General features: G+C 40.1%; 1 protein-coding gene across 4 annotated transcripts in view; it reads right to left on the bottom strand.

Moving 5' to 3' along the window:
* RASAL2 (RAS protein activator like 2) overlaps positions 1-5736 on the bottom strand; it is a 562368-nt gene extending 556632 nt beyond the window's left edge. For all 4 annotated transcript variants that reach the window (XM_077157105.1, XM_077157101.1, XM_077157107.1 and 1 more), the window contains exon 1: positions 4843-5736. In XM_077157105.1, coding sequence (XP_077013220.1) covers positions 4843-5044 — 202 coding nt within the window. In that variant the 5' untranslated portion in view covers positions 5045-5736. The remainder of the gene's footprint in view (positions 1-4842) is intronic.
* Positions 5737-12051: the final 6315 nt, after the last annotated feature.

Genomic DNA, 12051 nt, shown 5'->3' with positions numbered 1-12051 from the left:
ACTAGGTAGCTTTTATTATTGTATATGTACTGTATTCATTTTCTAAAATCAAAACATTCTCAATTCTGAAACACTTTAGCCCAAACACTTTTGGAAAAGATTGTGGATATGTAGGTCCATTCTTTAAATATGTTTTCATTTGTTGAAAACAACATAGCAATAAACCAACATGACAGAGAGTAGAAATAAACTAAGTTGTTATAAAAGAAACTATCCACCATCTATGAACATCAACAAACACATGACTTAAATGAGTATACAAATTTTCTCCCAATGAGAGAATTAAAAAGCCACTTGAAATCAATATAATTTAAAATAAACAGTATATGCCTAGACATCCTTAGAAGTTCCCTCTATTTCAATGAAGCACTTCTATTCTTATTATATACAGAATTTATTTGGAGATAGATCATAGGAAATGAATGTGTCAACAAAGTCAATACCACATCCTAAGTGCTGAACTCAAGCTTAAGAATAAAAAAAATTACTAAAATATTTTTTAAAAACTCATTTGTAAAGTTGAGCAATTTCATCTATCTACATATTCATACAAAGCAGGAATCACAGGATACATATTTAAGACATGTAAGAATGAGTGGCTTGCTAAGAATATTCAAAGTAAATTATGTTAAGAACATTTCATAAGGCCAGTGAGTTAGTCACCATCAATTCATACCAGACTAAAATAAAACAACTTCCTGGACTTGTTACTGGTTGAAACATTTTAAGTAATATAGACATAATCTCTAAAATCACAAGAAAATATATCTCATCCTTGGTCTTAATTCATAAAACATAAGCAACATTCTATACAACAACCAGGTAAGACTTCTGCCCCATCAATACCCATAAGAAATTCTTACCAAATTCCCATCATCACATTCTGGATTTATACAGAATTCGGCATAATATTATTAATTCTCTTTTTCCTCTATTTGCTGAAATAGTATCAGCCTTTAGAAATTTTCCAGGAGGTTCCTATCAGTAGTCAATAAACAATGAGCTGTATACTAGCTTAATGGTAAGCAATAATATTGACATTACTCATTTTATTAATTGAATATTTTAGATCAGTCCCATTGATACTATTAAAATGAAAAATTATATGATTTATTGTTGATTCCTTTTTTGTGATAACTGTATTTCTTTTCCAGCCACCCAAGAGCACATCTGTGTATCCACTTGCACACCTGCTGTGTTGATGGGTGCAGAATTCCACTGCAGGCAGTCGTAGACAGGCATTTTAAATTTCTCCCAAATAGTGTCCTACACACGCCATCCATTCATGGTAAAGTAGTTCATTTTAATGTTCTCATTGTTTACCAGAAAGCATAGAGACAGTGAGACTGGCTTTGCTGCTCCCGTTTCCTTTTGCTAGGCTGCTGAGCTTTTTCAGCCAATTGACTTTGCTTTGAGGCTATAAATACCTGAAAAATGTTCTGCATTTGATGCTCTTGGATTTTGCATCCATATTTAGCTGTTTGTGGCATGTCTTTGTTTAAGCTCTACCACCCATATGATCAGTCGGGTTTAGACTGAGATGGTCAAAGGACAGATGGATCAACATTCAGACACTGAGCAAGGTATTAATCTGCTAGTGACAATGATGGTGGTGGGGGTGGGGGGAACACAGGGACACAAAGATAAATAAGTCAAACTCCCTGACCACAAGAATTTTATAGTCTTGACAGGATATGAGTATAACTTAATATAATACTAAAATAAACCTAGAAATATTTTACAACTGAAAGAATATGAAAGATAGAACAGGATACTTTTTTATAGCTGTGTCTTAAAAATGTGCATTTGTGTGTCCTAAATATAGAGTCACCTAACATACAGCTTTGAACATATTCCAAGAAAGTTTTCCAAATCATAGCAAAACACAAAATTCTAGATGTATTATCAACCAAAGAGCCAGATCTGTCAATAACAAACTCGAAACAGGCCCCAGTGTTCAAATTTTGTGAAGCAAACTAATAAAACATTGCTTCTAAAAGTTCCCATTAACATATCTTTTTGTTTGGGGGTGGGGGCAGGGTATGGACTGTTTTGTTATCTGCTTGTATGCTTGTATACTGATTTCAAACAGAAATATATTGCTGAGGACATGAACCACAGCATCAGCCTGCATACTTGAACACACCTCTTTATTTTCTACCCTATCTTTAAAACCCACATAGCTATTTTAGGTTAGGTCTCAAAACTAAGCTAGATCTAAGCAAGATCCCCATCCCCACCTTCCTATCTTGTGAAAACATTCCAAACAAATATACAACTGCCCTCAACATTCCTGCTTTCAATATACAGTTCACTGACCTTCTGATAAAAGTGCTCCCCAGAATCCTTGAAAATCATTATTTAAATTGCGTTAAGTTAAGGACTTGCTTGATGTCTGACCTCTAGAGCCAGGCTGGAATCTGTAGCAAAGTGGTAGATAAAATAATGGGACAGACCATAGAATTAAACAACTTAAAATCTAAAAAGGACCAAAGATATCAACCACTCCAGATTCCATGTTTTGTGTAGAAACCCAGGAGAAAATTATTTGCCCGAAGTTAATAGGCAATTTGTGGCAAAGCAAGAATAAAAACCAGGTTCTCAACTTCCAGCTGTATACCCTAAATTAGATTCCCAGCTTCTGGATTTCTTTAAAACACATTTCATTATACTCATTGAAGTCTTTTGAGTAGAAGAGTCTAGATGTTCCAAGATAATCAGGGTTTTGAACATACAAAACAAACAAGAAAAAAAAAAACAGTGCTCTCAAAATTGATTTTCTATCTTATATATTAATTTTAATTCAAAAATTTTCAAGGGTCATACATTAGGCAACTTAAACTAAATACAGAATAAGCCAAGAATCATTCAGATAGTTTTGGAATATTTATATCAAACTAAAGACAACAAGTAGTATTCCGGATGAGCCGCCTTAGAGGAAGGAAAGTAGCTGCGCTAAACAGTAAACAAAAATAACTTCTGGTTAATTGATAAGGAAGAGGAAAAAAGTTACAATGCAGTGGAATTCTGGAACCTGGCACCAAAATGCACAGTATGTATGTAAGTATATATAGATATATAAGCACATATATAATAATTTTTTAAATAATATACACAAATCTAGGCCTAGAAATGGACTATATATTTATATGGGTTACATGCAACGAACAATAATTAACTCTAGGTCTAGAACTCAGACACAATTTTGGACACTGAAATACTGAATTATCATATACAGATTTTTGCTGCAGCACAGTCCTATCTCTAACTTGACATAAAAAACACTATGCCAAAAAAAGTGTAAAGGATAGGAAGGAAGATAGAATGGGAAAATGCTGTAACCACAATATGCTCTAATTCATACTCATTTTCAGATTTTCATCAACATTTGTTATATTGGATCAGCTAATTGGGATTAGCAGGAGATGGAAAATCAGGCACTAAAGTTTTTAATCTCGTCTGCTGAGACCTTGCATCATCTCTCCCACTGCTCTGCTTTAATTTAAAGAGAATAACATAAATAGAAGAAACCCTTATAAACACACAGCAAAATACAAAGTGGTGCATACAAAATTCTTTAGGAAAAATTGGTTATAAGAAGAATTTATGAATTTTTAGAATTGAAGAGATCATTAGAGATCATTTAGTCCTATCCATTCCTTTACATGTGAAGCATCAGAGGGAAAAAAGTGACTTGATCTACCTTCAAATCAAATTGATATTTAGTGGCACAATTGAGGCAAGAACCCATATCTCCAAACTCTGACTTCTGTGATATTTCTAACAGTGATGGACATGGAGTCCTAAAACCAACCGCACTATCCAGAAAGACAACTTCTAAGTCTTGGTCACTCTTAAAAAGTAAATATATACTTTACTTTTATATACTGAAATACATACTTCAGAAGGATGAGGGAAAAAACATAACGTACTTTATTTCTACAGGCTTAGTTAGATGTCCATGACTGCAAGATCTTAACATCTTAATATTATGTTTGATCCCAGATACTTTGTTTGTCATTTTATACTCAACCACATACTGTCTTTTGTATTTATGTAAGGTAAGTGATAAACATATTAGCATCTCAATATTTTGGAAAACCACAGCTCAGTGAATCCCAGGCTGTAAATCCTTGAGTCAGAAGTTTTCAAAACCAGCAAGGATTTAGCTTGTATGTTGTCACAAGGCTCATCCTAATAGAACCTCATTATTCAGTTTTAATTAAAGAGGTGGTTACTAGGAATGGAGAAAGGGAGAGTTGTGTCATGTTCATCACTTTAAAGCTGCTAAGTAGTAACCCAGTTACTTTACAACGAGACCCAGAAACAGAAGTGCAATCTGACACAATTATGTCCTTTAGAATAGGTGGGTGCCTTTGGAGAGTGAAGTTCAGGAAGAGTCTGCTCCCACCAGTAAATACAAACTTTGGGGGAAGGGGTGTTTGTATTTCATTTCATTCTTTAGCTTATCCTCTGCTAAGCCTTTTCCTAATAGTTTGGTGTCCAGCCTTTCTTCATTTAGCATGGGAAAGAGATGAAACCGCATTCACTTGTTTTCCTGGTGTGACCCATCACTCCTTGAAGAATGGGCGGCTGTTCCGGAAACTTATTGCAGGTGCCTGAAAAGGTCCGAAGACCATTCCGAATCACCTCTCTCTACCCAGGTACTAGCCTGGAGAAACTTGTCAGAAACTCATCCCTGAATAAAATAATAGTAATAATAATAAACGGATGTGGGAAACTGACCAGGATGGATGGGGATTGAGAATGGGACTAGGGAATGAATTTCAGCCCAAGCAAAGATGAGAAATACCAGCCTCCTAGACGGTATATGGTCCTTACCGTACACCCGAACCCAGCTCTGTTGCTGGCACACCGACTCCAGAAGGATCCGATCCAACATGCCACCAGCCACGGCCCCAGTGACTGGGACAATCGCATCTAGCTCCTCCGGGGGCAGCGGCGAGTCGGACTCCAGCCCCGGGAACATCTCCGGCCAGGACAGCGCCTCCGCGGCTCCTCCGGAGGACGGAGAGAGGTCCATGGTGCCCCGAAGGGACGAGAAGGAGGCGGCGGCGGCAGCGGGGCGGGCGCAAGGCTCCGCGCCCCGCCTGCGGGAACCGGAGGAAGAGAGCGCAGCGGCAGGGGTAAGGACCAGAGAGGCAACCGGCACGGCCCGGCTCACCTCCTTCCCCGCCGCCCACTGCCCGCGGCTGGGGCGCGGCAGCCCACCTGCAGACGGCGGGCGGAACCCAGGCGGGGAGGCGGATCCAGCGTGGCCCCGGCCGGGTTCAGGTGTGGGACCCCTCCGAAAGGGGACGTAGAAAGACCCCGGAGAAGAGAGGCTCGCCCTCCCGCCCACTCGGAGTCGCCTTCCCTAGCTCCCGCCAAGCGTCTCTCGCCGCCAAACCGGCCTCGGGATGAGGATGTAGCCCGGCCGGGCAGGGTTGGGCTGGGGGCGTCGCCACCAGGGGCCGCCCCCTCTGACCGGCTCCCGCCCTCGCCGCCGCCTCGATGACTCCGAGTGCCCGCTCCCTCAGCCTGGACGACCGGTGGCCCCAGGCTCTCACTCTTCTGTCCTCAGCCCTCAACCCTCAGCCCCGAAACGAGCCGGCCCGCCCCCTAACTCTCAGACCAAGGCTCCCGCTGCAGCTTCGGCTCCGGCTGGGGCTCCGCGGCGGATCCCACAAGTCCAGCAGCCGCGGCGGTGGCGGCGGCGGGCGGCATCCCAGGGTGATAGGCCGGAGCAATCGAGGGCCGAGAGCGCGGCCGCGTGTGCAAAACGAATAACGAAGCGGAGGAAGAACTGCCATCGAAGGCAGGAAAAATCGGACACCGAATTATTCATCAGGCCAGTCCCGCCTACTTTCCAAATACCTTCTCCCCTACCTCCCTGCAGTGTATGATCCTTGTCTCCGGAGCTGCTGCTTAGAGAGACGGCGTGGGGAGGCGGGGAGAAAAATGAGTGCGGGAAATTTAAGAGAAAAGAAAGGAAGAAAATGGGGTCTCTTTCCCCATTTCCCACCCTTTCTCCCCTCCCCACCCCGCTTTGGACCAATATTTGTTTCTTATTCAACGAAGAGATTAGAGAAGCTGCTTTATTTTACAGTCACTCTATGGATAAAACGCCTCCTTCCTTTCCAGAAAGAAGAGTTGGTAAAGGGGCTGGATTCGTAGAGTATGTGTGTAATAGGGGATCCGCGATCTGTACCAGATCAGTGCCAAAGCTGGATTTGTCGTCAGTTTTAAAAAGCTTGGTTAAGAAGTGTAGTGTGAATGGACGGACAGACAACTCAAGCACATGAAAAGCTCAAAAGCCCAATTTTTAAAAAATTTATTTATTAATTTAAAAAATTAACAAACCAAATAAAACATCAACATATATAATCAGTAATTCACAATATCATCACTTAGTTGCATATTCATCATTTCTTAGAACATTTGCATTAATTCAGAAAAAGAAATAAAAAGGCAATAGAAAAAGAAATAAAACTAACACAGAAAAGAAAAAAGAAAGATTATATCTACCATACCCCTTACGCTCGCTTTCATTGATCACTAGCATTTCAAACTAAATTTATTTTAGCATTTGTTCCCCCTGTTATTTATTTTTATTCCATATATTCTACTCGTTTGTTGACAAGGTAGATAAAAGGAGCATCACACACAAGGTTTTCACAATCACACAGTCACATTGTGAAAGCTACATCATTATTCAATCATCCTCAAGAAACATGGCTACTGGAACACAGCTCTACATTTTCAGGCAATTCCCTCCAGCCTCTCCATTACATCTTGAATAACAAGGTGATCTTTACTTAATGCTTAAGAATAGCTTCCAGGATAACCTCTTGACTGTTTGGAATCTCTCAGCCATTGACACTTTGTCTCATTTCACTCTTCCCCCTTTTGGTCCAGAAGGTTTTCTCAATCCCTTGATGCTGAGTCTCAGCTCATTCTAGGATTTCTGTCCCACATTGCCAGGAAGGTCCACACCCCTGGGAGTCATGTCCCACGTAGACAGGGGGAGGGTGGTAAGATTGCTTGTTGTGTTGCTGGAGAGAGCGGCCACATCTGAGCAACAAAAGAGGCTCTCTTGGGGGTGACTCTTAGGCCTAAATTTTAAATAGACTTGACCTATCCTTTGTGGGGTGCAGTTTCATATGAACAAACCCCAAGACTGGGGGCTCAGCCTATAGCTTTGATTGTCCACACTGCTTGTGAGAATATCAAGAATTCAACCTGGGGAAGTTGAATTTCTCCCCGTTCTCACCATTCCCCGAAGGGGGCTTTGCAAATACTTTTCCACTCACTGATCGAATCACTCTGAGATTCATCGGGGCATCACTCTGGACGAACCAACAAAATCTTATCTCCTACCTGAGATTCCAAGTACTCAAAAGCCCAATATTAACCAAAAATGTTTCTCTTTTTTGCCTTTGACCTTTGTGCAAAGTATTGGCTTTTTTTTTTTTTCTCCAACGATGTCACTTGTTTTATTTTTGGTCTATTTACAGACACTGCCTCCCTCTTTGACCTTGCCTTCTCAGTTATACCCACCCAAGGTGGGCCTTACCATTCAGGTTTAAGAGATTCCTGGCTAAAAAGCAGCACCTTGTGTATAGTAGGTCTTCAAAATTTCTTGAATATGACTGCTTAAAATGGATCAGAGTTTTCCAAAAGTACACAGTGCTTTTATTTGTTTTGGGTTTTTAACACCTTTGGGGATATTTTGTTTAGTTTGGCTTTTTTCCCCATTTCTCCCTATTTTTCATGAAGAGGCTAGCCCATGAAGGGAAATTTTTGTTTTCTGTAGTGTCCTGGTCTATTCTTTGGACTTAGCAAACTATGTTGATGCATTTTGTAATTCCCTCCAAACTCTTATATAATATTTTGAAGCAGAAAGTTGGCTTAGAGATAGTCTCATCCAGCCTCTTGTTTACAGATAAGGAAACTGAGGAATGGCCAGGTTACCTGGCAAATGAACCACTATGACTGCTATGTCTATAAGGTTCAGTGGCTACTTCAAAATTGTTCCCTACAGAATCACTTGTGATTATGCTTGTTGATATGTAGCTTGGCAAGTTATTAGCATGATCATTACCGATATCTAAAACTCATTTTTTTTTGTACTCTCTGCCTCCATAGTCATTCTTCCAAGTCTAAATCAAAGTATTCGTCAGCACTTGAGTGGGCAAGGGAAGGTCTTGAAGCCAGGAGATTATAGATTCAGCACTGAGCAGTGCTAGAACATTTTTATTTATACAAAATTACTCTTGAAGTCATGGTAGCATAAGTCAGAAAGTAAGTGAGTAGTGGGCATCAAATGTACACATTTAAGCATCTCTTTATTAGTTAACATAAAAGGAATTCACCCAATCGGTTTTCTCAAAATAGCATTAGGAGTGGTGTGTGAGATATTCACAAAGGTCTTTTCAAACTTTGCTGATTCTGGGGTCCTGCCATCTTGAGATTGAAGAACTTCTGCCAACTACCAATAAACCTATTTTCCTCATCCAGACTCTCCAAGTAATGGTCCCTACTTCACCTTGTTATCCTGACCCCAGACTAGCTGCAAGAGGTTATCTAGTTGCCTAATTAATAACAGTATGTCTAGAATTTATCTAGTGTTCCTAACTTAAAAATACTTTCACAAACTACACAATAATACCATAGCATAAACAGAACCAGTATTTTGTATCATCATTAAGCCAATGAAAAAAATTGAAGGATGTAATTCTATTAAGCAATTAGTAGCATAGCTACTTAGTAGGAACCCTAGTCTGCTAATTTTTTAATTCACTAATGTATCTGGATTCCTCAAGGGGTTTTCTTTTTCCTTTGGGGTGGGGTTGTTCTGTCATTTGTGAAACTAAAAGTAAATATTTTAAGAAAAATATTGAAGAAAAACAAAACAAACCAAAAAAAAAGTGATAAACCAATTTGAATTGCTGGGAGGCAACTAATGCTATTTAGATGTATACCAGTGATATCTTCCTAGTATAATCCTAGATCTTAATGTAAAGATAAATCTTTGACTAATAGTCTTAATTTACTTTGTAGCTTGCAAACAGGCCTTTGTGTGTGAACTACAATAGAACTAAAGTCTCATTTCCCTGCCTGCCTCTCCCCTCCTCCTTCTCCCTCTCTCTAGAGCTGCTGACACTAAGCTTTCAGAGATGATCTTTATGTCTATTGTCATTAGAACTCATAAGAATCCAACCCAAGACCCAGGACCCAAGGGAACAAAAACTGGAATTGTGGAAGAGGAAAATAAGTCCCCTGTAGTATGAAAAAAAAAAGCTGTCGACCATATGAGACTTCCTAAAGAGAGAAAGAAGCCTTCAGTTCTAGTAGACGTTGCCAATATTAAGGAGAGATGAGGGATTGGGTTCTTGACTGTTATAACTCAAGGGCAGGTATGGGTCCATTTTTTTCTCCCATTCACCTGTGAAAAAATTGCACACACACCCATGCATACGTGAAGTTCTCTCATCACAAATGCTGTTAACTATCTTTTCATAGCCACTCCCTTCTTGGATATGTACATACCATCTCTAAACAGCAAATGCCCAGAAAGGTAATGAAAGATCTAAACTGTGATTCACCAGCCCCTCTCTCTTAATGTTCCCTCTCACCTTGGGCACAGTGATGTGGCACTCACCTGATTCTAGTTTATAATACTGATCATAACCTGTCCATCATAAGGATAGACTTTAGATGTTTCTCAAGATTATGTCATCTGTCTTCCTCCCACCTTACTTTCCAATTCTCTATTGATCTGTCCACATCTGTGATTTCAATGCTCATTTCAATAATGTTGACTGTAACCATCCACCCTACTGAGATCCAGCCAGGAGTTTGTAAATGCTAAACACCTCCACCAAGATATGCCTTCTGGACTTCAGGCACAATGCAAACAATGTCACTTCTTCGTGCTCCCCTTTCCTCCTGCCCAAACACTCTTCCCTCCTTGAATTATCTTTTTCTGTTAGTGACACTAGTAGGTTCTACCTCAGGGTCACTTAAACATGGGAGCTTTGAGCCCTTCCCTCCGCCCTAGCTTGCATAAATCTGAGCCCTGATTTTCATTCCTACTGGCATCACCCTCATTTTCATCATTTATTGTATTGGTTTTTTCACTGTCTTCCTTTCTCTGAGGCCTTTCCACCTCCAGTTCATCCTACACTCTGGTGCAGATGAATTATTCTCAAACAAAGCTAAAAAAAAAAAAAAAAAAGAAAAGAAAAGAAAACCTAGCTCCCTGTCAATGAGTAAGTAAAATGTATGTCCTAGCCAGCTTTAAAGCGCCTTCCAAATGTGGTCCCAAACAACCAGTGCTACCTTGACTCATTGCCTATGCTCAGCCAATCCAAAAGGCTCACTGTTCCCAACACATATACAGCACTTTCCTTGCCTCTTGTCTCCGCTTGTTTCTTCTATCTAGAATGTCCTTTACTCCATATTTGTCAGCTAAAAACTTACCAACATTCAAGAGCCTTGGATCACATGTCCAAGTCCTCCTCCAGCAAGTCTTTTTCTCTGTCCTCCAAGCTGGCAAGACTCTTGGCCTCCTCTGAGTTCCCATGGCATTTGTTCCTGTCTGTTTTCTGGAACCAGTGACAGTTTATATTGTAGTATAGTCCTTTTGGTAAATCTTAATATCTGCTATTAGATTATAAGCAACTTCAGGGCAGAGGTCGTGTGTTATTGTTTATCCCCACGTCTTTCACGTATGAACTCTTCAATGAAACCAGAAGCCAGGAAACAAGAAATTAGACTGAAGGAAAAAGTAAACCTGGTTTGCTTTGTGGATGTTTGAGGCTCCAAAAGACACTAGACAGTGAAATTAATGAACCCAGCCATGTCACCCCTATCCTCCCTGCCCCCATTTAAAAAATAAACATAACTAGACCCCAAAAGATGATAAAACTTACCTAACGTCACGCAACTAGTGACATAGTCAGTATTAGAATTCAAATATCCTGAATCTCAATTCATGCACTCAATCAAAAGAATGTTTCCTTCCCATCCTTTTCTGTCCTTCTCTAAATGGATATTTTTCTTGTTGATAAACGTTTCCTTGGTAATGTAATTTTATTCTTTTACATATTATTAAGATTAGAGCATTTGTGCCACATTCCTGGCCCCACATATAATTTTAGCAAAATTATACTTTTTTTTTAAACCGAAGGACCAGAGACATCAGAGAAACATCTGGTCTGATTCATCAGGGTAGCAGCAACATTTCTATTTATACTGAGCACAACCCTATCTTTGTTGCTTTCAGCTGTTCCTCATTGCTCAGTATGTCCCCCTTTTCAACCTTGTCTGTCCCTCATCAAGATAGCATCCTGCATCCTGACTCTTAAGCAAAATCTAAGGTAATAAAAAATATATAGAATCCCTACTCCATCTGCATTTTAAAAAGAACTACTTCTCTACTTTCTCAGCCTCTTTATTCAAGAGAATAGGACAACAGCCCCAAGTGTTTGGGTGACCGCCCTTCATTCTACTGCGTTTTAGGTAGAAAGTAGTTGGATAAAAACCAGAGCTGTCGCGTGAGTCAACAGCTCATTTGGAAGCAAGTGAGGTAGAAATTGATATTATTAATAGCGAAACTGAGATTGATGTTGAAAACTTAAGGAGCACTAACTGTCCTCAGAGCAACATTTGATAATAATTATAAATTAGAAGCTGCATTATCTTAGGCTGTCATCAGTACCAAAGTAAGGTTTAAGAATTTTCTTGGCTTCCATAAGTGTCCTTTTATACCCTGTGCATGTCTGCTTAGAAGCCACTGTTTGGTACAACCCAATGCAATATGATTTGGGATATGAGTTGAACAGGCCAGGGACAAAGAGATATCCCCCAGTCATTTCTTCTTGTCAAAAACATCTCCAAAATAATGAACTCACCTCAGGATTCAGCTACAGGAATGCAAAATGAATAAAAATACTCAGAGGGAGGTGTACAGGTGCTTCAGTGGGAGAATGCTCGCTTTCCATGCGGGAGACCCAGGTTTGATTCCCAGACCGTGCACTACCACCA

This window comes from Tamandua tetradactyla, chromosome 4 (genome assembly GCF_023851605.1).
Source record: "Tamandua tetradactyla isolate mTamTet1 chromosome 4, mTamTet1.pri, whole genome shotgun sequence".
Lineage (NCBI taxonomy): Eukaryota > Metazoa > Chordata > Mammalia > Pilosa > Myrmecophagidae > Tamandua > Tamandua tetradactyla.
The sequence above is the reverse complement of the archived record's forward strand: the minus strand, read 5'-3'. Positions and strand labels throughout refer to the sequence as shown.